We start from the raw sequence: 24508 nt of genomic DNA on the forward strand, positions 1-24508 counted from the left end.
ATTATATTTTTTTGTTATTGGTTAGATAGTAGTAGGAATATAAATTATTAAATAGTAGATATAGATAAAATATTATAGTAGGTAGAAAAAAAAATAATCTATACTAATAAAGGCATTGAACGGGACTGCCTCGCGTGAATAAGAATACAGATTGTAGAGTCATTTGCAAAGTAACTTTTATATCTTACCTTTTTTCCTGTAGCATTTACTCCAGTATACAGGGAGTAAAATATAAGTTAATTGGTTTTTGGTAGTTCGTTAGAAAGTTTCATAAGGGATATTGTTTTGTTAAATTGCTTTAAACCTACATAATAACACAATCTTTTTTCGAACTAGGTTTCTCAGATATGGCTGAAGATACCAGGGTGTTCTTTTTCAGTATACTATTTCCCTTTGTTTTTAGGATATTAGATTTTGACCTAGGAGCTCTAACTTTGGGATCGACAGAAGGTAGTTTAAACTTGTCTGTGCTACTTGATAAACTGTTTCTTGGGTATTCTGAAAAGTCGCTATTCTGATCAGATTTCGTGGTCGATATATTGCTGTCGTTTCTTTGGCTCTCTAAGGAGGTTGAAGGTGCCAGTTTCACGGAGGCAGTTGGTGATTTCTTGTTGAAGGTAAAGTTATTCATCTTATTCTCAACATCTCTAATATCACTCTCCTGGAAACTGGTCTCAGTGGTCACGATTCCTGGAATTGGAAAATCAAGATCGTCTTCTTCAACTATCTCGTGGTTGAACTCGGCCATGTACCTCTTGAAATCTGATATTTCTGACTCGTTATTTTTGGATATGAAGGAGTCTCTCCTACTGTTGTCGCTTGAAGAGCCTCCGTTTAGTGTGTCAATGGAGTTTTTCCTGGATGTTTTCAGAGATTGCGGTATAACAGGGTCTACACCGAAGGCAATCATACCATTGGCTAAATAGGAATATAGTCTAGACCATATATCCTCCAATTCTATTGTGAAGAAGACACCAAATCTATCCTGGAAGGTTCTGATGAAGGCCTTTCCCATCGTTTCGAAGTAGGCCGGTATAATACCCAATATTCTAGCGTGCCTCTTACCAATACCACGCAGGTAACTATCAAGAACATGGATGTTTTCTAGGTTATCCACAGCAGTGTTCAACACTCCCGAGAACGACACAGCCTGGTGTCTGATAGATGGGAACATTCTTTCAACGTTCTGGTCCATAGCAATTAGGTTTTCATAAAATTGTGCACAAAATAAAGAACCCTCTATAGAGCTCGTGTTCAACACTTGGTATGGGATACTAGTGTTATTAATGATGTGTTTCCTTTTCTCCTCATACTGTTCGTTGAGCACCGAGAACTTCTCATTGGTGATCAGGTTAGAAGTCAGCGACAGTTTCTTGTTCTGCCTCAGCTTCCCATAGAACGCAGTCATGGTCTCTGGCGACAGGTCATCGTTCAGCATAATAAACCAAGAGTCTCTGATCAACTCGATCTCCCTTTCATTGAGGACCAGCTCAACTTTCTGCAAGGCGAAATCATTCAGAGTCGAAGACATAACAGATTTTTTGGCAGACGCAAGTTTAACCAAACTCTTGGTCTCTCCCATAATATTCTCTAGCATCTTATTATGTGGCACAAGAGCCTTAACCTCTTCCTGTGTCATTTTTTTTCTTTGTTGTTGTTTTTATTCGCCCACGTTTTAATATTGTTTCCTTTGTTTATAGAAAAGAATTAAAAAAGATGCTTGTTTTTTCAATATTTAAACTCTATATAAGCCATTCCCTTTTTAAACAATGTATAATTTTTTTAACCATTCCGTTTATAGTTTAATTTAAAGTAAATCCCAGAAAGACCATCTCAAGAAGTACAGTAGTTGTTGATTATTTAATTTTTTTTTTCATCGTTCGAGGACCGATGGGCTCTCGAGAGGATTTGCTAATTCTCTCTCCCTCACTTTCTAAGGCATTTGTTTCTTGCTTTTTTTTTGAGTTTGACGTAAGCTGTTTCTTAGCGATATACGCTTTTTATTTTTTTCAGTTCCTTGCTTTTTTCAACATGCTCTTCGATGTACACGTTTTTCTATGATCCTTCTATATTCTCATTCACACAAATACGCTTATTTTAACATCAGTCAACACCTAAATAAGTACTAATAAAACGGCGTAGGAATGGGGAACCCAAGAAAAGAGCGTTCTTCTCTTAGTAAGCACCACGGCTCATAAAAAAGAATTTCTGTCCTTTTTTCACCAATCCTGAGCAAGTTTAAGTGTTCCACGGAAGGACAATATCCCCCCTTGTATAACGCCGCAGCAATTACAAAATGGAAAAGGGGAGAGGGGCGGACCAGAACAGGGAGCAATAAGTAAAGAAAGAAAGGAAAAAAAAGGAAAGAGAAAAGAGGTCCTGATGTACGAAATTAATTACCAAAAAAAAAAACCTTGTATAGAGTAGAGGGAGTGAGGAAGAACCCGTACAGCACATAACATAGCAAAAGGTAGCTTGTAAACTAGAGTTCATATAGCATACCTGAACATATACACATGCGTGTATACATTGTTGGCCATCTTCTGGTGCTTATGGAGGTGGGGACTATTGTCTTATTGCGGGCTATTGGGTACCCTGCCTTTGTGACACATCCGCACCTGTTACATCTCTTCAACTTCTTATCTTCTAGTTCTTCCGGAGTGAATCTATCGTATGTTATACCATCGTAGGTCAACTTTGTAAAGCTGTCTGAATCCTGGAGCGCTGGGGGCATCTGATCGTTGGATATCACGATACCTCTTTCGATAGGTTGTAATAACTTGTGTACCCCCGGTTGGAAAAACTCATCGCATGATATTCTGAGTCCACTGGTGTCGGCGAAGTATATGGCAGCGGCATCACCGTGGGATATCACTGTATTGCTCGAGTACTGCAACAGGAATTCTGTAATCTTGCTTAGCTCTTCGGGTACTTCGGACCTGACTAGTAAGGTGGGTTCCCTCATCACCGATGGTTGTTGTTCGCTAAACGTAGATAGTTTCAAGTTAACATCATTTAGGAAAGTACCGAATTTCTCAAAATTTACAGGTGATTCTGCCAATACCATCTTTAAAAATGTCGAGGATTCGTTTAGAATTGGGTAATTTGTCTCTGGAAATTTAGTAATAATGGCAATTACTTTTTGTATCTCAGATAAGATGGTTAAAATAAGAGTTCTTGGAATTTTCGCCCCAAATATACCTAGTACTAACCTGTTCTCTGAGTTTTCCGGGTCATTTGTAAGTATTAATATTTGCTGAATCAAATATGTAATAAATTTAACGAACCATTTTGTTACAGGAATCAATGAATGCACGAGATCTTGTTTGGAAAAAGCAGTTTGAAAAAATTTATCTCCAGATAGTTGGGTACTACTGCTGGCAGTGTTTGTACTATTGGTCATCTGTTCAATTGCAAACTGTAAGTTACGTGCAACACCATTAAACGCAAAAGATACATTCTTCAGGTACAATATTACTCTTGCCATTTCGCAGGTGTTCTCATCGGAAAATATACTTCCAAGTTCTAATTGAAGAAGCATAACTTTCTGTAATGGTCTACTCGATATAATCTTATCCATTAATTCCTTTGGTGCACCTGGTGAAAAATTGAAGAAATTGTATAAATTGAACATTAACGTGGTAATGAAATTTTTAGCTCTTTTCTCATCAAGCTTTGCAATCTTTAGTATATGCTGCTTGCACGCAAGCGCGATATCTTCTCCAGATAATTGTCTATGAGCACTAGTAACGTATCCAAAGGCCATTGATGTGGCATTTATTTCATCCTTTGACTTATCCGATACGTCATCCAAATACATTGGATAAAATTTAGGTTGATCGTCTTTTTTATTTTTATAGATTATACCAGCCATTGTTGGTGAAACACGAATCCATTCTACTGCTCCAATAGTTTCAACTTTTTTGTATTTGAACCCTGCACTTAAAATAGAGGTAATAATGTTACTAAACTTCCCTTGTGGGCCTTGGTTTACCAGTCTCTCTGTCTCCAGTTTCCAATCATTTTGGTTATACACATCAATATCACCATTTGTATAGTAGAAAGATATAAATCCATCTAATATTTCAGATGTTACGTTCATAACTTTATGTTTCAGATGTAGAGATCCCAGGAAGCGAAGGTTTGAACGGTTAGATCTTAGTGCTTGGTTGTGATTTTCATTAGAGGTATTTAATTCCGGTTTTAGAATACCAAGATAATCTAATGGGAGCCTTACTTGACCTAATTTATACTGCTTCACAATTGATTCATTTGTTCCTAATACATCATACACCACAAGGACCTCAGGTGCAGTATCTTTATCAACAACAACCTTTGCTAGAACATGCACACATGAAAACTCTAGTATTCTTCCTTCACCATCAGTTTGATCAAGAGTTGCATCCAAGATATGCTTGAATTTTAAGGCTGGATCATTCAAAACAACTGGCTTTGCAGCACTAATATTCCAGTTCACAAAGAGCTTGTAAAATGACAGCTTCTTTGTTAATCTAGAGTATGTTGTAATTAGTAGGCAATTATCGTTATTGACAGGTGTAATTTTTGCGTACTGAAGGAAATCAAACCCTCTTGAACGCTCATTGTGTGGATTAAACAATTGAAGTGTGATTTTCTTATGATCTTTAGAGTTTGAAAATTGGTACCAAAAGTCAACCTGTCCATTTCTTCTAACTGCCAGACAAGCATATTTCATAAAAGGTGGATGGTATATACCATGTGGGGTTAGTTGTTGTGCTTTATTTCTGTACATGTTTATTGAGCTATCAAAAGCAGAAAATTGTGATATTATTACAGGTTTCGAAGAACTTAACCAATGGAAATCTAAAATTGTAGTATTATATTCTTTTTTAGTTTGTTTTCTTTCTAATCTTGTATTGCTGGCATTTGTAGTTTGTAATTGCATCACATGATTGTGTATCTTATAAATATTATCCTGGAAAAGCATAGTAAGCTTATCTAGAGTGGTAGGGCCGTCGGGACTTTGACCAGCTATCAACATTGTCATATTACCAAGTTCATCACAAACCGCTAACATATCTCCCGGTAAACTAAACCAGTTATTCCAATGAACCGAGGAGATGTCGTAAAAGAATTGGTGAGAATGTTTGCTAGAAGAAGCCGGTGTCCCTCCAGAGGTGTGGCCGTTTGACCCATTAACATTATGGTTACTAGTCGATCCGTCAGATTTCGGTAGAGTTTCATGTATTTGTGGATGGATAGTATATCTCTTAGGTGGATGGAATCGGCAATTAACACCGTTTATTGTCTCGAGGAAAGTAATACACAAATTACCTTCATTTGAGTAGGAATCCCCATAGGCAATAATACCTGTCTTAGACCATGATATTCTTTGACTGCTGAGCTTATTCATTGATATATACAGTTTCTGAGCCTATTTTGTTCTTTCAAGAATAATCCTTCCTATCAGTACTGTAATCGGCAATTATTCTAATGAATCTGGTAATTGTAGTTGGGAGTGTAAATAGACAATATTAATCCAGTGTCGAACTTTTTTCGCTAGATTTATTAGATTAATGACACTCTTCCTAATTAAACTTGGCCTACCTGTCAAATAGCTATCTTTTCTGCTTACTCAAATATCATTTCTGTTTTCTCTAATTTTTCTGGCTTCGCTCGAAGCAGGCGATCGCTTCCTGCTTTCCAAGTAACTGAAAAAATTGAATATTATGAAAATAATCATTCTTCATCAAGAAGTGTTAAAAGGATGGATGTTGACTATTTATGAAGCTAAAAGTTAGTTATATGTAGATTATAATGAAAGCACAGTATGCTTTAATAATAAATAAACGTCTTTAAAAAAAAATGCGAAATGTGTGATAATTAGTGGAGAGAAAATTAGGGAATGATAAAAATGGGAAGCAAGTATTAGCAAATTGATTTTTCTATTATGGAGTACAAACCTAAATAGGAACCATTACGGTTTGTACTCCATGAATGTCTTCGAAGTCTTGTTCTTTTTTATTTTTTGGAAAGAAAACAAATCAAATATAAAAATTTAGCTTTCAAACCTAGCAATTAAATATTAGATGGTATCTTCTTAGGTGTGCTAAATGTATTTTGTTCTTCAATATGAATATTAATATTCTTAGAATGTCCTCCTAGTCTATAGTGTGTACCGATCGCACAAAAAAATGAATGTTTTTGTAGTTTCTTTATAATACTTATCGAATATTGCTTGTATCTTCTCGGCTGTTGCTCGTTTCTACTCCACTATTGCTATTCTCCTCTATAACATTGCCGTTTGCTTCCCTACTACTGCTTCCTTCAATGCCATTGGAGTTGAACGTCTCTAACAGTAACTCATCTAGTACTATATTTTTACCAACAGGCCCAGAGTTGGATAATTTATCCTCATCAGATAAATCAAAGTCGTTGTCATCAATTTCTGAAACACTAAATGTATCTGGCATATTTGCTAGAATGTCGTCAATATTGGAATCGTGGTCTGAGTCTGTGTCGATAATATCGTAGTCATATGCCGCAGCTCTAGATCTCTTTATTCTTCTTCTGGCTCTGACGAAAAACATAAAATGAAGCAAAAGGAAGACACAGATCAATAAAAACACAGATATTATCAGTTTAATTCCTTGAGGAATAGGTGGTAACCTACCGGAAGAATGTTGTTTATGACTGTCCGTATTATCCTGATCAGGATTATAGATTTCATCACCCTTACCTTCACCCTCTTCTGTTGTGTCACCTTGGTCTGGTTTCTCTTGCTCTGATCCTGGGTTTTCTATAGCTTCTTCAGGTTTATCAGTACTATCTTCTGGTTTTTCCTCTTCTGGTTCGGGATTATCATTTGTTTTATCAGAAGATTCATTGGGACTGTTGTATTCCATGCCAAATTCATAAGGAACAGCTCTTTCAGCTTTCTCTGCAACACCAAATGTGGCGAGCTTCCAGGAATTAAATTGAACTTCATTAGAGTCGGAAGCTGATTTGACAACTAGCTTCCAATCCCCGACACCACTTTCACCCCAATGCGCAACAGACATAAAGGTCCAGCCTCTAAAACCTTCCTCTGAATTGTCGAAACGCCTGACAACACCAAGATGTGACACAATTCCACTAGGGGAGATTAAGTCAATGATAGTTTGTCCTCTATCCGTTGTTTCTATGTCTACTGTAACAGTAATATGTTCCAGATTCTTAAGGTTAGCTTGATTGAGGTCTTCTTTCGAGATTGTTATTACAGATTCAATAGAGCTATTAATGTCATCAATATCATTGGCCTTATTTACTTGTTTTTCTTGACTGAAAAACCAAGCCTGTGGATTCACGTTTTTCCAGGTTTTGGCCATTTCTACTATTTTATGAGCATTTAACTTACCATAACCATATGTATGAGAATACTGGCGTTTCATAGCAGTTTCTTGCCAATTTCCATCATTAAGGTTATTAGTAACAGGGTCGGAAGATAATATGGTCAAATATTGTAGATCTCTCCAGGTCAAAGATGGGTTAGCTTCTAAAACTAGAGCATAAATACCTGCAGCAATTGGAGCAGCAGCTGAAGTTCCACCATGTCTATCGCTACAGGTACCTTTTATATCAGTAGAATGGATGTATTCTCCTGATCCAGAGGAATAAGTTACAACCATAACAGCTGAACATGACTCAGAATATGGAGGGTGTAAATCTTTATGATCAACAGCACCAACAGTGATGGAATAGATAGAATTTGTATACCCGTCGTAGTTACAATTGTCACCGTTATGTCCACCATTACCACTAGCAAATACATATATAGCACCTTTCTTGTTTCTACCTTCATTCGTACCTTTGATTAAAGCTTTCCTAACCAATGGTGATGGTCCTTGTAAATGTTTCCCGTCATCAGGCGGACCCCAGGAGCAGGAATATATATCATTCACATCTAAGGCATGGACTAGAGATGCTGCTTCATCTTCACTTGTCAGCAGGCCTGATAAAATTCTAAGCCCGGATACCTTGGCATTGTATGCTATTCCAACACCACAGAAGTTATTATTTTTACCTGCTGCTATTTCACCTGCACATCTCGTACCATGGGTATCATCGACCAATAGCGGCTTTGGCAGGTTTTTGTTTTCGTTAAAATCCCAAGAACCCTCTGGAGAAAAATTATCTTTCAAATCAGGACTTTCATAATCTACACCATCGTCTACGATGGCAGCGACTACACCTCTTCCAGTAATACCACTTAGCCAGACATCCTTCACATTGATATCTTTACCTGGAAAGGATGGATTAAGGAGATGCCATTGTTTTGTGAATAAAGGATCATTTATTTCTATACGGTCCATCAGATCCTGCACTGTACTCATGCTCGAGTCCATGGGAGGTACTGGGCCCCTCTTTTGGAGCTTTCTTTCTGGGGTCAGCAGCTCAGAAAATAAAATATGGTCACTAGTCTCTAGGTCTCTTTTACTCAGCCTACCTTCCTGCTTTGGGGATGAAAATACATAGTGATTGTCTAGTCCTCTAACCCCATGCTCAAATCGCCAGCTCGGATGCAAAGCTAACAACTTCTCCTTCGATAACTCCGATTCTATAGCAAAGTACTCCCTCGATGTAAAATTTTTCTCGGGAATAACCTCACTTAGTCCTTGTCCAAACCACGCAGCCAGTGCAAGGTATTGTATACTTCTTCCCAACCTCATATTGTTTTATATTTGTATCTTTTGTTCTTTTTTTTTTATTTTTCGTTTTCGTACTAATTAGCTTGATTTCTTAAGTACAGTATTCTTATCCTTTCAGTAATATGGAGTAAAGATCACACCCTTCCTTATAACACGTATTATCCCTCGTAACTAAAACGTTGTAAAATCCTTTTTATATCTACCAAACCGGCCAAATACCAGTGTTACTTGATTCTCCTATTGTATTAATGTTTGGCGGGTAGTTGAATATACGTTATATATATTCAGGAACAGCTTGAGCAGTTTATGTCTTTGATCGTGTCCTTTAAAACCTGTTTAGTGGGTCTCCTGTTACAAAGCATCGCCTTGTCCACATAGACACGCGTTTTCTTTATAAAATTACTTTCGAAAATAGGCTGCGGATCCCGTTTTGGGCTTAATAATTTATTTTTAGCATATTTAGTACAAAGTGATACACATTGTCAATCTATTGGTATTGTTCATATTAATATACTTCAGTAGTAGCCATTATATATTCAGAATACATTACCATATATATCTATAACTAATATAATTAGTTTGCTAGGGCACCCATTGGGTCCCAGATTGGTAGGACGATAGGGTTAGTTTTCTCGTGGAATTTCTTTGAGAGGTGTTCTGGTAGTTCGTCGATGTCTACGACAATTTGGTAGCAGTACTCTTCGAAGTATTCCTGGGTCATCACGTAGAGACCGTCCTTACCTGAATCTTTACCCCATGAGTTTTCGACTTGGTATCTGACAGGCTTGCCCGCATCGTCAACGTGGACTGCGGTGATCAACATTGCGTGGGTCATCAAGCTTTCATGGTATCTGATACGGGAGGCCTTGGATTGTGGCAAGTCGTACTTGATTGCGTGGTAGTTCCATAGATCGACGTCCATGACACCGTTCTTCTTGTCCATAAACTTTGGAGTGTGGGATCCGAAAAATACAGGCTTGTCGTTTTGCAGTCTCTTAACGATCAAGCTGCTCAAGGTTTCGTTATCAACGTTCAAATATAGTGTCTCCTCACCACCGATGACGTTGCCTAGCTTATCGATTTTGATCAGCTCACCGTATGGGTGTCTTGGATCGTTAATTAAAGAAACTGGCTTCTTGAAGTCAACTTTACAGTATTTCGTGGCAAACTCGAGCGGGGTGGTCTCTATGGTCTTAACGTTCTTGTCCTTGTCCTGGTAAGTCCAGGTGAATTTTTCATCTGGTCTAACCGGTGGCAAGTCCATGAATAAAGTCATCAGTCTGAAAATCTCCTTCTGCATGGACTTCCTCAACTCAACAAACTCTTGGTCCTCGATGCTCTTGACTGCCTTGGCCTTCTCTCTTAGAGTCTCGGCAAACTCCCTTAGCTTCGAGGTAAGGATACTGTTCCATTTACGAGAGGCAGTGGTGGAGTATGCCCCATCGTTGTATAGGTCCTTTGGCAATAAACCGTACTTCTGTACAATGTTCAGAAACATACTGTATTGACCACCGTCACCAGTAGGGTCGGTCAACAAATACTGCACTAGACGGGAGTCCACATCCTCGTCTCTAGATTGAACAATCTGTTCCAAGAAGTAGTTGGCCTTCTCCAACTTATCATAGAAGAACAGGTAAGATTGGGAAAGTTCGAAGTCCTTCAAATTCAGCTCCTTGACAACATTGATTCTCAAGTGGTTGGTGGCAGCAAACAACCAGCACCGACCAGAAGCTTTCTGGTTAGTAACTGGCGAAGCATCAATGGATAGCTTCGTGTTAAACACACGAACATCTTGCTCCTGGAGACGGGTCTTGTTCAGCAGGACATCATCAGCGTTATAGTTCTTCAACACAGTGGTAGCAAGCTGATGGTGTAAGTCTTTGGAGAACTCTTGGTCCCACGAGGCAATCTCAGAAACAGCAATTGAACTAGACATCCTATATAATAACGGCAGTTTCGATACTGTCCTTTTAACTAAAAACATTATAGTCTAAGTAATTATAAAAAAAAATCACAAGACTTCTATCTACTATCATATCACTAATACCTTTTTTTTTTTCTTTCCTACTTATATATAATACACATCGGTTAAGAAAAACGACCTAACAAAGTCCCTTAAGGTACCATCGTAAGAAGAAATAAAGCCTATAATAATATCCATAATCTGAATTCACAAGATGAAATATAATAGTTCAAGTCACTTGTATTCAACGTAATTAATATAATACTTTTCGATTATTAATAATGTTCTTATTTTATATATGGCTGTAGATAATATATTATGGTTTTATTACTTAGAATACCCCGCACACAGTTGTGAAAAAAAAAATAAAGTGAAAAAAAAAAAATTACTAAGCTCATCGCAAAATTGATATATGAATAATGACTACAACAAAGCATAGTTTTTTATTTTATCTATGTTTTCTATAAGGTATTTTAAGGGTTCCTAAATTCTGGAAGAGTTGTGAAGGCCCAGGAGAAAAAAATGAGTGCTCTTTTGTCTGAGTCAGATTTGAACGATTTTATCAGTCCTTCATTAGCTTGTATCAAACCTACTGAGGTCAAGAAGGAGACAGCGTATGTTACGGAGGATGGTGAGTACCAAGTTGGTGTTGAGCCCGCTGAGTTGGACAAAGTGAGTATATCGCTATCAGACTGTCTTGCGTGTTCTGGGTGTATCACTTCAAGTGAGGAGATCATGCTGCAGAAGCAGAGTCATACGGTGTTTCTCGATGCGTGGCGATTGGAGGAGGACAGGGCTAAAACGGAGGTGAGGAAGAAGCTCGTTGTGAGTATGTCTCCACAGTGCCGAGTGTCGCTCGGGAAGTACTATGGTATACATGTTGATCAAGTGGACTATTGCATGCTCCGGATATTCAAAGAGGTGTTCCACACGACCTATTTTGTCGGGACGGAACTAGGCCGTGTGATGTCTATACGCCGTACCGTGGAGAAGTTGCAAGAGAAGAAGGCGGACGGGTCACTAGGTGGTGGACCTGCATTGTCATCGATATGCCCTGGTTTCGTCGTGTACGCAGAGAAGACCAAGCCGGAGATCGTACCGCTGCTTTTGAACGTCAAGTCATCGCAGCAAATTACCGGAGTTATGTTACAGGAGACTCTGGGCCGCGATACCGCGTACTACCACCTGGTGATCATGCCGTGCTTCGACAAGAAGCTGGAGGCCTCGAGACCCGACAGTGACGGAGAGGTGGACTGCGTTATCACGCCTAAGGAAGTGGTAACCATGTTCACCGAGCTAGATATCCCCTTCCACGACTACTTAAGAGACTTCGATGTGGACGTGCTGGCGGCGCTGCGCCGCGAGATGAGTCCGCCTGGGTGGGACCCGCAGCTCCACTGGAGTGTGAACCTGGACGGCAGCAGTGGCGGGTACGCGTACCAGTACGTCCTTGCGCAACAGCAGCGGGCCGAGCGCGACCCAGCCGTGCGAGGCACCACTGAGATCCGCAGGCTTCCGGGGAAAAACAACGACATCGTAGAGTACAGACTAGTCCAGAGTGACACTAGTGGTAGTAAGAAGCTGGCTAGTGCGTGCGAGCTCTCTGGGTTCCGGAACATCCAGAACATGTGTCGTGCGCTGAGCCCCGACAAGAAGAAGACGGCGCTTGCACGGAAGCGCGGTGTAACCGCGCTCCGCAAGCGCGGAAGAGAAACACCACGGACAACACATGCCGAGATGGCCGAACCGTACACGAGCGACTACATAGAGGTCAACGCATGCCCCGGCGGGAGCATCAACGGCGGAGGGTTACTGGGGTCCAGCATCAACGACGACACGAACACGAGCGCGAAACGCCGCACGCAGATGGTCCAGGAGATGAACCACAAGTACTTCGCCGAGCTACCGCTTATCGAACCGCTCGACTGCGCCATACCAATGCCGCAGCTCGTCTCCACGGACGATAAGAGACTCCAGTACGAGTTCCACCCCGTGACCCGCGACCAGGAAAAAGATCTCGTAACTGTGGGAAACACGTGGTGAAGTAATGATATACGAGTAAGGGGTTGATGAAGATCGTTTTTTTGATTTTTAATATTTTTTTGTTGGCTGGTTTTCATTTCTAAAAAAAAAATAAAACTGTACGAGCCACACGAAGAGAAAAATAGGGGAGTGGGGTACGGTTGTTGGTTATATTTGTGTAATTTCCAATTATGTAAAAGAACATTAAATAACCAATAAAAAAAAGGGGGTCGTTTTTCAACAGAAAGCGCAGAGAGGATAAACTAAAAAAACAAAAAAACTCAATTCCTCTTTCTCATAGAACAACGCGTACACACATTCCCCTATAAGTATAATTAAGGGACAAAGGGGGGGGGCGGCAGAGAGAGTTTTGAAATGATCGGTGTTATGCAAACTACCGAATTCAGGGTAAGCTAGCACAGCATACACAGCACAGCACACACAGAGAGAGAGAGATATAGAGAAGAAGGGCCCTGTCAATCTTTTCCACACAGCAGAGACAGGCTCCCCCAGTGGCAATGGCAGTGGCAGTGGCAGTGGCAAGTGGCAGCATTGAGGGCAGCAAGTTTTTACAGGGGTGGCGAAACTATCAACGTTATAACAGAAGAAAGCACAGAGAGAGAGACAGAGAGAGACAAGCAGCAACAGAGAGTATAGATAGAGAGATAGAGATAGAGAGATAGATTAATAGAGTAATTGGTGCACACATACACAGCAGAGACAGAGACAACTTAGCAATATAACATAAATAAAAGCTTATATACCAGGAGACAGGAGAAGAAAAAGAAATATAGGGATTTGCTTCTTACCAACTGTGAGAGAAGGGGTTTGAGAATTATATATCAATTGATATATATATAATCTTGTGGATAGAGAAAGCTATAAGGTAGAAGAGAATTATCTTTTCTGTAATAAATAAAGGGAAGAAATTTAGTTTATCTGTTTCTTTGGTTTTTATAAGAATTGATTAAAAAACACATACTAATAAACAAAAGAAAAAACCCAAAAGAATAACAACAATGTCAGAACCTGTTAAGTTTGTTAAGAATACTGTTATCGTGGTATTCGGTGCCTCCGGTGACTTGGCCAAGAAGAAGACCTTCCCAGCTTTGTTCGGTTTGTACAGAGAGGGCTATCTAGATGAGACTACTAAGATCATTGGTTACGCTCGTAGTCACCTGACTGTTGAAGAGCTAAGGGAGCGTATTGAGAAGAACTTGAAGACTCCTAAGGAGGAGGACAAGAAGAAGGTTGATGGGTTTTTCAAGATGGTTACCTATGTTTCTGGTCCATATGACCAGGACGATGGTTTCATCAGGTTGAGAGAGGAGATCGAGACCTTCGAGAGTGCCAAGTGCACCTTGGAGCCACACCGTTTGTTCTACTTCGCTCTGCCACCTTCCGTCTTCTTGCCTGTTGCCACCAACATCAAGAAGTTGGTCTACGCTGAGAAGGGTGTCACTCGTTTAATTGTCGAGAAGCCTTTCGGTCGTGACTTGGAGACTGCCCGTAAGCTACAGGCTGACTTGTCCCCATTGTTCAGAGAAGACGAAATCTTCAGAATCGACCATTACTTGGGTAAGGAGCTTGTCAAGAACCTGCTGGTCATGCGTTTCGGTAACCAGTTCCTAAACTCTGCCTGGAACAAGGACAACATCCAATCCATTCAAATTGCCTTCAAGGAACCTTTCGGTACTGAGGGCCGTGGTGGTTACTTCGACAACATCGGTATTATCAGAGATGTTATGCAAAACCACTTGCTACAAGTCTTGACCTTGTTGACCATGGAGAGACCTGTCTCTTTCGACCCAGAAGCCATCCGTGACGAGAAGGTCAAGGTCCTAAAGGCTATGGCCCCATTCGACCACAAGGACATCTTGATCGGTCAATACGACAAATCTGAAGATGGTACTAAGCCATCATACTTGGATGATGAAACTGTCAAGCCAGGTTCTAAGTGTGTCACTTTCGCCGCCTTGGCCTTCCAAATCGAAAACGAGCGTTGGTCTGGTGTCCCAATCATTATGAGAGCTGGTAAGGCTCTTAACGAGGGTAAGGTCGAAATTAGATTGCAATACAAGGCTGTCGCTTCTGGTGTCTTCAACACTATCCCTCACAACGAATTGGTTATTAGAATCCAACCAAACGAAGCTGTTTACATGAAGTTCAACTCCAAGACCCCAGGTCTATCCAACGCTACCCAAGTCACCGACTTAGACTTGACTTACTCCTCTAGGTACAAGGATTTCTGGATCCCAGAAGCCTACGAGGCCTTAATCAGAGATGCTATGTTAGGTGACCACTCTAACTTCGTTAGAGACGATGAGTTGGAAGTCAGTTGGAGTTTGTTCACACCTTTGTTGAACTACTTGGAAGGTGAGAACGCTCCTCAACCAGAATTGTATCCTTACGGTTCCAGAGGTCCAAAGGGTCTAAGAGATTACTTGGCCAAGCACAACTACATTATTGAAGAAAAGCACCCATACACCTGGCCAGTCACTACCCCAAACGAGGAGTAAGTGGTATAATGAAAAGCTATTAAATAAGGAATTGAATGGTAGGACGAAGAAGTGAATTGGAAAGCAGTGTACATTTTATTTTTTGTATCATGTCATGTTCTATACTGTTTGGTTCGTTTTCCAGTTTTTTCTTGTAGTATCGCAACTATTGTAACACTATTCGATCGATAAATTAAAGTTAATACAATTAGATGGACTACATAGGAAAAAAGGAAAAGAACTTAGCGGTTTAGTGCTTCTTTAATTAGAAAATGATGTATATTAATGACCTGAAAATGCTCCAAAAAGAAATGTACAAATAACCTTAAATATTATTTGTATTTTCTTGATGACGTTGTTTTTCTTTTGGTTTTTTGGTTTTTGTTTACACCTATATTTTTGGATTTGCCAATGTTTTCTTCTCCTTCATCTTTTTGAACCTCTTTTATCTCTCGAGTGTAACTAAATGACATATATTATAAAGAAAAAATATAATTAAATAAGTAAACATACTATTTTATTTGTTAGATTAATCTATAGTCCACGATGGTAGAGTATGTTGCAAACACAAATATAGGTTTTGTATCGTTTAAGATGATGTTGAGCGCTAATGCTAACCTAATAGTAATCTATCTGTCTTTACCAATTAAGTGATACCAACCTTAGTAAGAAAGTAGGGGCTTTTAACTAGAATATTTGCTGCAGTATTACTAGCAGTGCATTGGATAAAAATGCTTATTATACTGATGCCAGATTTTTATCAATTGAAATCCAAAACATAAAATTAGTACGAGTTGTAATATTTCATGCTCTATCTTAGTATTCACGAAAATAACTTTAAAACCTCAATTGTAGTAAGAGAACCTTTTCTAATTACAAAATACTTAATAAAACTAAAGATCATTTTGGTTTTTTATATTTATCGTTAATATCTTCTACACGAGATTTATCCCATTGATTGTACAACCCTTGTAACGTTTTAGCGATTGCTTCCGTAGCTCCAATCATCGGTCTTATAATTGCAATAGGTGCTGCTCTAGCTATTGTAATAGCGGCAGCTTTTGCACCACTGCCTTCCATACCTCTTAGTTCTTTATTGGTTTTCCAGATAGTGTCATAAGCGATTTGAAGATGCTTTTCAAGAGCCTGGTATGCCTCTTCAAGCCCTTGATGGACGTCTAACGGTTGATCAGCATATAAACTTACAACCCTAGGTCTACCATCCTCCCCACGCTGTGATGTATCTATTACAACAGCACTTGGTGGCTTATTACGAACCTTTGGATTATTACCGGCAAGAAGTTGATCCTCTTGAAAGAGCTCCTCCATGTCCAGCAGTTTAGAACTTTCTTCCAAAATTGAAGTCATACGACCTTTGGGACCAATACCACCAAACATACCTTCGGTATTTTCTAGCAATGACTGCGTTCCAAGCGCCAACTTTGTGCTTAGTTTAATGAAATCACCTGTTGTTGTTTTGACAAAGATATTACCACCTTTTTTTACACTTCGAGTAATACTCTTATCTCTTTTATATTCTGCCAGTAAAACTGTAATAAATGCTTGTGCACCTTCCCCAATAGAAACAAATGACTTTATTGGTGAAAAGCCTTGTAAAACATTGAATAGTTGCTTGGAAGTGACATCTGTTCCCCACACTTTAATGAGTTCTTCTCCAAGTTCTGTAAACCCATTTATACCATACAAAATAACACCCTTCAATGAAAGTTTTGACTCATCAAGAACAAAAAGGTTCATAATATCCATTATATGACCCGAATACAAACCATTCTTTGTCTTTTTCGGCTTATAGTCAATTCTCAATTTGACTGTATTAGTTTTAAACTTCTGTATAAACAATATTTCGGGATAATCATCTATTAATTCAAAGCGGTCATCTTTGAATTGTAGAAATCGTAACAAGAAATCTACCATGTCTTGATCAGCATGAATTCTAAGGGGAGCTAATTTCAAATCAATAATTGCTTCCACCGCCTGTAAATAATTGATAGGTTTGGTGAGAATAAAAGAAAAACTTAGCATAGGTTCCTTTCTGGGCCAAGATTCTTTTTTTAGTATGGTGACGAATTTATTCCAAGTAGATGTTGGTATATTATCGACTATATCAAACATACCTATTGCTCCCTCAACATCAACCAAATCATCACTATTTCTAAAGTCAAGTTCATTTCCTTGATGATTACTGCCAAATATTCTTACATTCAACATTATGTTTTCTGCCAGTATTAAACATTTATAGTGTTTTGAAGGATGGAAGTTTGCTTTATTCTTCAGGCTCAATTGTCTTTCTCCTTGGATTTGTTCAGTAATTGTTTCTTTCAATTTACTCTTATCTTTTTGATCAGTACTTATGCAAATAGAATCAAATAATGAGGCTTTTTCAAAATGTTTACCATTAGATTCGTTACTATTAGCTAAAATATCACCCTCATCCTCCATATCATCAATAGCTTTAGAAAGATGTTTTCTAGTATATTTCCAATCAAAGCCATCGAAAAACCGTAGTTCTATTTTCGAAATTTCAATGGTTAAGGGTAACACCACATGTTTATCAGTATTAACTATTGGATTCCTGTTTCTTATTCTGGGTGCATCAATATACTCTTCCTTTAGGCTTATTGGAATATGTCCTTTAGTTGAGCTAGCTTCAGAGGTCTCTTGACCCGAGGAGGTAGGAGCCATATGAGAAATTAATTCTTCCGTGTCATCTACTTCATCAATGAATGAATTCACTATATGTAAGGAACCAGTTTCACTAACATCATCAAATAATATATTACTGCTTTTCGACAAAGCCGATGAATCAAATTCATTATCGCTAACTGTACTAAAAACATCGACTTTTTCTGTTGGTACTATTTCATATTTTAGATCATCAGGAAATGTTTCTGGATATTTCAGATCCATACACAACTGAATAAAGGTATGAAATGAATCGGCACACATCGATAAAATAACAGAATTAATCCCGATATGTACATTATTTTCCGTAGGCGCGAATTTTGGAGTTATTGTCACATCTTCAACCCTACCTATAGAACTAAATCCTGTTTTCATTAGCAACTCAACAGGATTAGATGCAGACTTTCCTATTGATGTGATGTTTGTAAAAAGATCAGTTAGTAATAACTTATTACTCCTTATACTGATGTTAGTAGAGTTATTTTCTAGCCTATAGTTCACAGAAAGTACCCCGAATGTTAGCGCTAATGCTGGCTTTATCCTGTAAGGTTGCATAATTAAAATCGAATCCGTTACCTGGAGATCAATGATGGTATCACTAGATCTTTTTTTTGGTTGAACTTCAGGTGTAGCATTGTTGCCATATCCTCGGAGCAGTTTTAACCAAGTGGCGTAATAAAAAAAGATTGTTTGCGTGCATCTTACTTTTATCTTTCCAGTTGGATTCAAACTTGAATATAGTCTTGACTTTTCTGAGTCATGGTATGTTATTCCCTGAATAATATGTTCACGAGTCCCAGATTCGGATATACGAAGTAAATCTAATTCACGAGAATTAAAGATGATTATATCATCTTTCGTAGCTGATACTAAGATGTCATTAGTACTTAACATTAACTCACCAAATGATGGAATAGGAATATCAAGCAAATGTAAAACAAGTTTTCCAACTTTAATTACAAATTTAGACAGCAAGGCCTTGTTATTCAATACAGTTGATGCTGTTAGCAGTTTAACCGTTTTTTTCCCCGACTTGCAATAACTAGAGCTTCCTCTTCCACCATTTACCCCTGGGGAGATTATATTAGTTATTTCTTCAATATTTTGGTTTATGTTCTCTAAACAAGAGTTCGTGACAAATATGCTGATATTTGACACCGTAACTAGCATATTAGTAAAAATGTACTTGCTTAAAAAGTTTTCATCAAAAAAATTTGATTTTGATCGATGTCCAGAAAGATCAATAGAAATATTTGTCATTTCCAAATGATTTTTACAGTTGTCATCTTCATCACTAATTAAGTCACCGCTTTTTGTAACCGATATACGATTTACATGCAAAGATGAATTCAGATGATCGTAGAAGACTTCTGGTATTATGAGCGAAAAATTGTCCTCACCAGTCAGTAACTTTAATTGAAACCCACCCCAATCTATATTCACCGCACCGTTCTTGGTATCTTCAGATTTCTTTAGAGGAAGTTTACCATATATCTTACTTCTAATAAAATCTTGATATTCTTGTAATTGATGGAACAAAAGGATTAGGCTTGATAAATCAAGAATTGATAATTCTAATGTGGAATCCGATATAGAAATAGTAGTACAGTTTTCACATATATTTAGACTGAAAAAGTTATCCTTTTTAACATTCCAATTAGAATCTATGCCCTGCAAATCCACCGTTTTTACAGAGAAATTATAGGTCTTTTCTTCTAAATTTGACACTAAGCCCTTACAAATTAATGAAGTGGTAGAATTCAGTTTAATTCGTGTTGTTACTACATTAACTTCTGATCGAACTTGTCCGTTAGGAGATGCTACTTCTCTCTGGAAGCGTTTGTACGCAGGTGAATTCTTTACATCCAGTTTAGTAGAATCGGTTTTCTTCATCCAGCTTCGTACCAATTTGAAGATAACATCATCCTTTATTTCAAATAAAACAGGTAGTGATATATCAAAACAGTCGATATGGATGTCCACACTTGAAATAGATAGATCATCCAAGGAGGATAAACCATTCATGTTGAAGTTTAAGTTGCCAATTTTTACAAGTTCCTGTTTCAGTAGACCATTTACTACATTGCTATTCTTAATATCACCAGCATCTTCTATAGCACTCATATATACTGATTTGGTATCAATTTGGGAGAAATACATGCTTTCTGACATATCTGTAGTAAACGTTTCAGAGTCCTCAGAGCCAGAAGTGCAATAAAATACTTGCAAATCATGAATATCAAAAATCCTTTCATTCTTTTCCATTGTAGACATGTCTATCTTTTTTATGGTTGCCAAAAAATAATTCGAGTCAATATCATCTCCGATTTTAATCATAACAGTGAGGTTTTGTAAAACAATTTTCAGTTTTGCTAGGGCAATTGCGATAACTTTCTGTTGCATACCATTTAATCGAGATGTTGGGGCATTGGAATCTGTAGTATTGTCCTCACTCTCAGTAGTGCTGCTAACAGCATCATCATTCTCTAAATCATCATAATCATCATAATAAGAACCGACTCCCCCAGTTTCATCAAATTGCTTTTTAGCGTTGTCATCAATACGATCAGTCTCCGATTCATTACTGAAGCTGACATTTTTAGTTAATTTTGATTGTGGGTTAAACTGGATCATAGAAGTTGTAAGATCGTGAATACTTTTCGCCAGCGAGAAGGCATTCAAATCAGCTAGGTCATCATTATCTTTTATAGATAGTACAAACGTTATACCGTCACCGTTTACACTAACGTCTCCTGATACTGTCAATCCTATCCTTAGGCCTCCAATAGACCCGCTTATAACATCGAAACCAGGAATATCTATATCGTCAACATTCAAATCAACATCCCTAAATGAAAACTTCGAGTGGGACCCCAGAGAAACGTCAAGCTTTGAAACATCCACATTTGAGAATAGCGTAATCTGCTGCAATACATAAAGTAGCAACCGTCGTTGTATATTCTGGGGTAACCAAAATGCCATAGTGTTCCTAAGAATCCCTTATTAGCTCAAAGTAAAATTTGGATTCTCCAACAATAGCTATATAAAGTGTTCGTTATAGGTATCAATTTCCAGTAAATACCTCTATTGGAAATAAATGATGAAAGTAGCTTAAATATCATATATTAGCTTGAGTCAGTCAATATATTAGAAATAATAATAGTGGGGTAGTCATTGAGTCCTTCTCTCTCAACATATTATTTGTGTCTCATCGCCCTTTTTTTCTTCTTCCAGCAATAAGCCCATGCGAGCATAATAAAAATTTCATGCTCATTAAATGTTGAAATATTTCGAAGTGAGGAATGCTTTGAATGCAACAAGACTAGGATGGTATATCATATTGGATTGTCATGAGAAGTTTATTTATATAGTGGTTTATTACTAATTATAGTTTTACATATACGTCTTTTTTTGGAGGTTAGGAGAAATTATGAGTTATATCAAAATTATTTAATGTTGTAATGTGGTCTCTATTCTTCTTGTTCAGCAAAGTATGCATGTCTTCTAATTTCACCAAGTCTCTTTCTTGCATTAGATAGAGATTGTTCAAGCTTCAATATTTCAACTTGTTGTTCCATCTCTACCGTCTTCAGTTGATGTTCATTGTTAAATTCTATTGGTTGAACTGCGTCGTGGGCTTCGCTATCACCTAATACTGTGGTACCTAGCTGTCTACAAGCATCGGTGACTGCCTTTGAACACACTTCCAGTTCATCTTGAGCTTTAGAATGGCCACCAGATTTGACTCTTGAAGCAGCAACAAGTTGAATAGTAGATGCTGCAACTTCCTTAGAGGCTACCGCAAATTCTTCTGGAGAAGCTTCCTTATCACCAGTGACCAGATGGCTAGCAGTTGATATCAAAATATTTGTGGCACCACCAACGGCCTTTGCCGCTGATATAAGACCCTCGGTCCATCTGCTGTTCTTTTTATAAAATTGAGAGAGTGGGATATTGTTCGTCGTTGCAATTTCATTTTGAACTTGGATTGCTGCACGAACCAGAGCAACAACAGCATCAATGATAGCCAAAGCCAACTGTAATAGCGGCTTTGGAACATCTAGGTTGACTCTCAGTTGCTGAGAAGACTTTACAATAGCATCTGCTGTGGCTACCAATTCTGTATGCGCATTTGTTTCAGTATTCTTCTTTGTAGGTAACGATTCTAATAGTTTTTCGATAGTTGTAGCAAGAATTTGGAGTTTCTCCTGGAAGTTAACATTAGCGTTAATTACAATATCTGTTTGACCCTCTTCATCATGGGAGCTTAAGTTGTCAGATAGCAAATCCTCAAAGAAAAACTCCGCTTCTCTAGCACATTTTTTAGCTTTATCTACAACGTCATCAATGGCTTCCTCACCTAAAACTGAACTAGTATAGGCATTTACATATGTCACTAGAGTAGCAATTGAAGTACTAAAATCACTCACACCATGGATAACAGCAGTTTGGTCACCATCTGCCAATCCATCCACAATCAAATTATTAAAACTAGTTGCAAATTCAGTGGCTCTTTCGGAAGTACTATCGGTCAATGCTAGTAAAAATGACGGTGGAGCCAATGGGCCTGACCAACTTAAAGAGTTGTCCATATTAAATACAGATTCTTGGATAGTATTAATACCACTTAGTAACACGGCGTCTAGAATAGGTGAGATGGTGTCAGTGGCAAATTTCTCTATATTACCATTAGCAGCCTTTGCCGCTTCTTCGGACTTATTTGCAAGTAATCTCTCAACTTCTAATCTCAATCTATCACGTTCCTTGATCATGTCTATTAATTGTAGGTCTTTCTTTTTTAGTTTACCTTCAATTTGTTCCTTATTTGCAACAGTCTCTTGGATACTACCAACCTTTATCTGTAGCTTTTTGAATCGAGGAAGTAATTGCAGATGTTCTTGACGTAGCTGAGAATATAATTTTGCTAGGGAATCGTATTTCTTTTCCCAAACTCTCAATTGCTCTTGAAGAGATTCAATTTGATCGTTCTTATTTGCGACCTGTTCGGATGCATTTTGGTTAATATTTGAGATTTCATCCTCAAGTTGTTGAACTCTCTGATCATATTGCTGCAATAAAGCTTGGTCCTTTTCATATTGGTTCGTTAGAGCTATTAAATCATTCTGGTGTTGGTTCTGTTGTTGTACCTGCATATTCATCATATCTTGTTGAGCCTGTTGTAATTGTCTTTGGAATTCATCTTGTTGCTGTTGTTGTTGAGCCAGTTGTTGTTGACGTTCCATTTCCAACCTTTGTTGTTCCTGAGCCAATTGAGCTTGCTGGTTAATCCAGAAGTCCGGTTGTACCTGCTGTTGTTGTTGAGGGAATGCTTGTTGAACAGCACCTGTAACAGTTGGAATCATGACGTTTGCTGTGAAAGCTGGTGATATTGTCTGAGCTGTGCTTGCAGTTCTTGTTGGTTGTAATTCTCTTTGTGGAGCAGGTGATTCTCTTCTAACTTCAGGTGTTGGTATTCTCTCCGGTTGTGGTTGTGGCTTCTTCTTTTGAGCTTTGCTGTCGTCATCTAGCGATGCTAAAACATCTGGCGGGGTAGCGGGCAGTTTTGGTATGGTAACCAAGCTTGTCAGCAGCTTAATAGAGGAACAGTCAGCGTAAAACTCGAACATCCGAGCATGTTGTAGTTCATATCTTTCAATAAGTGGTTGCAAAGCGGCGTCACCTTCGATATCATTTAGTTGGGAATGCATACCTCTCAACATTGAGGTGATGAATTTGTACATACCATAAGATTCTGCGATTAAGGGGATCAGAGCGGCCACTTTACACTCTGAGTTCCTTCTAGCCCCATGTATAGATGCAAAGATGACCTGTGAAAAGTCATCCAATTGGTCCTGCAGAGTCATTAAATCCAGAATCGTCTCGTACCCTTGATCCAAGTCCGAGACAGACATCAGGGAAACGTACTCCTCGTACTCAAAAGTACCGTTCTTGAACCCCTTGTGCGTGGCATGGAAGTCCAGCTTCAGCATCAAGAACTTTACATACTCCTTGATTAGTTTTGTATAGTCCGAGGCCCCTATGTTTAGCCTCCCAAGTGAACGTATCCACTCACGATCTCTTATGGCCTGTGCTAGAGCAGACGGATGACCCTCCTGGATAACCTTATGCAACACGATCAACAGTTTGAACAATTGAATCTCGTCATTAGTGAACGGCATCGACTTGAATGCAGAAAAGACAGCCTTCGCGCTCCCATGGTCCCAGGTGTAAACAATACACTCACGCACATGCTTACGCTTCGGAGCTGTCTCTTCCACAGAACAAACCTTCTTCAATATTTTCTGCAACTTATCTTCCGAAATATTTCTCGACATCTTAACTTATTTTGTACCTCTTCCCCACTTCTTTTCTTCTTAATACAGCCTATATGCTATATTTATCCCTTTTTTTTTTTTTTAGTACTATAGTTAAAAAAAAGAGCTTACAAATCCAACTTCCCAAATATTTTTTTTGCTGTTTATCAAAAGGAAAGATAGGTTATAGAATGGTTTAATCAATTGGCCCTCTTCTTGTAAGACCCTCCCTTTACCAGATATTCTGCTTATAATCCACTATTTATATACCTTGAGTTCCTTTTTTTTAATACCAGAAAAAATACGACTATTTAACAAACAAAAAAAAATTGAACCAGGCGG

The 24508-nt window shown here is 38.4% G+C and overlaps 8 protein-coding genes across 8 annotated transcripts; 2 read left to right on the forward strand and 6 right to left on the reverse strand.

Annotated features, from left to right (window-relative positions):
- Positions 1–304: 304 nt before the first annotated feature.
- Positions 305–1639, reverse strand: RNJ42_03966 (uncharacterized protein; the record flags this gene model as incomplete). The annotated part of the gene is made up of 1 exon (XM_071054130.1): positions 305–1639. One exon carries the CDS (start codon positions 1637–1639, stop codon positions 305–307), a length of 1335 nt encoding a protein of 444 aa, XP_070910542.1.
- Positions 1640–2482: 843 nt separating this feature from the next.
- SIN4 (Sin4p) lies at positions 2483–5392 on the reverse strand (the record flags this gene model as incomplete). The annotated part of the gene is made up of 1 exon (XM_071054131.1): positions 2483–5392. The coding sequence occupies one exon, from the start codon at positions 5390–5392 to the stop codon at positions 2483–2485; it is 2910 nt and encodes a 969-aa protein (XP_070910543.1).
- An 811-nt stretch (positions 5393–6203) lies between these two features.
- KEX2 (kexin KEX2) lies at positions 6204–8687 on the reverse strand (the record flags this gene model as incomplete). Its single annotated transcript, XM_071054132.1, has 1 exon — positions 6204–8687. One exon carries the CDS (start codon positions 8685–8687, stop codon positions 6204–6206), a length of 2484 nt encoding a protein of 827 aa, XP_070910544.1.
- Positions 8688–9240: 553 nt separating this feature from the next.
- On the reverse strand, positions 9241–10650 carry LAP3 (bleomycin hydrolase; the record flags this gene model as incomplete). Its single annotated transcript, XM_071054133.1, has 1 exon — positions 9241–10650. The coding sequence occupies one exon, from the start codon at positions 10648–10650 to the stop codon at positions 9241–9243; it is 1410 nt and encodes a 469-aa protein (XP_070910545.1).
- Positions 10651–11151: 501 nt separating this feature from the next.
- On the forward strand, positions 11152–12672 carry NAR1 (iron-sulfur cluster assembly protein NAR1; the record flags this gene model as incomplete). Its single annotated transcript, XM_071054134.1, has 1 exon — positions 11152–12672. One exon carries the CDS (start codon positions 11152–11154, stop codon positions 12670–12672), a length of 1521 nt encoding a protein of 506 aa, XP_070910546.1.
- A 998-nt stretch (positions 12673–13670) lies between these two features.
- ZWF1 (glucose-6-phosphate dehydrogenase) lies at positions 13671–15170 on the forward strand (the record flags this gene model as incomplete). The annotated part of the gene is made up of 1 exon (XM_071054135.1): positions 13671–15170. One exon carries the CDS (start codon positions 13671–13673, stop codon positions 15168–15170), a length of 1500 nt encoding a protein of 499 aa, XP_070910547.1.
- An 879-nt stretch (positions 15171–16049) lies between these two features.
- On the reverse strand, positions 16050–20834 carry ATG2 (Atg2p; the record flags this gene model as incomplete). The annotated part of the gene is made up of 1 exon (XM_071054136.1): positions 16050–20834. The coding sequence occupies one exon, from the start codon at positions 20832–20834 to the stop codon at positions 16050–16052; it is 4785 nt and encodes a 1594-aa protein (XP_070910548.1).
- A 488-nt stretch (positions 20835–21322) lies between these two features.
- SLA2 (Sla2p) lies at positions 21323–24187 on the reverse strand (the record flags this gene model as incomplete). The annotated part of the gene is made up of 1 exon (XM_071054137.1): positions 21323–24187. One exon carries the CDS (start codon positions 24185–24187, stop codon positions 21323–21325), a length of 2865 nt encoding a protein of 954 aa, XP_070910549.1.
- Between the last annotated feature and the right edge of the window lie 321 nt (positions 24188–24508).

Source organism: Nakaseomyces bracarensis, assembly GCF_045282275.1.
Source record: "Nakaseomyces bracarensis strain CBM3 chromosome Unknown Scaff12_0, whole genome shotgun sequence".
Classification (NCBI taxonomy): Eukaryota; Fungi; Ascomycota; class Saccharomycetes; order Saccharomycetales; family Saccharomycetaceae; genus Nakaseomyces; species Nakaseomyces bracarensis.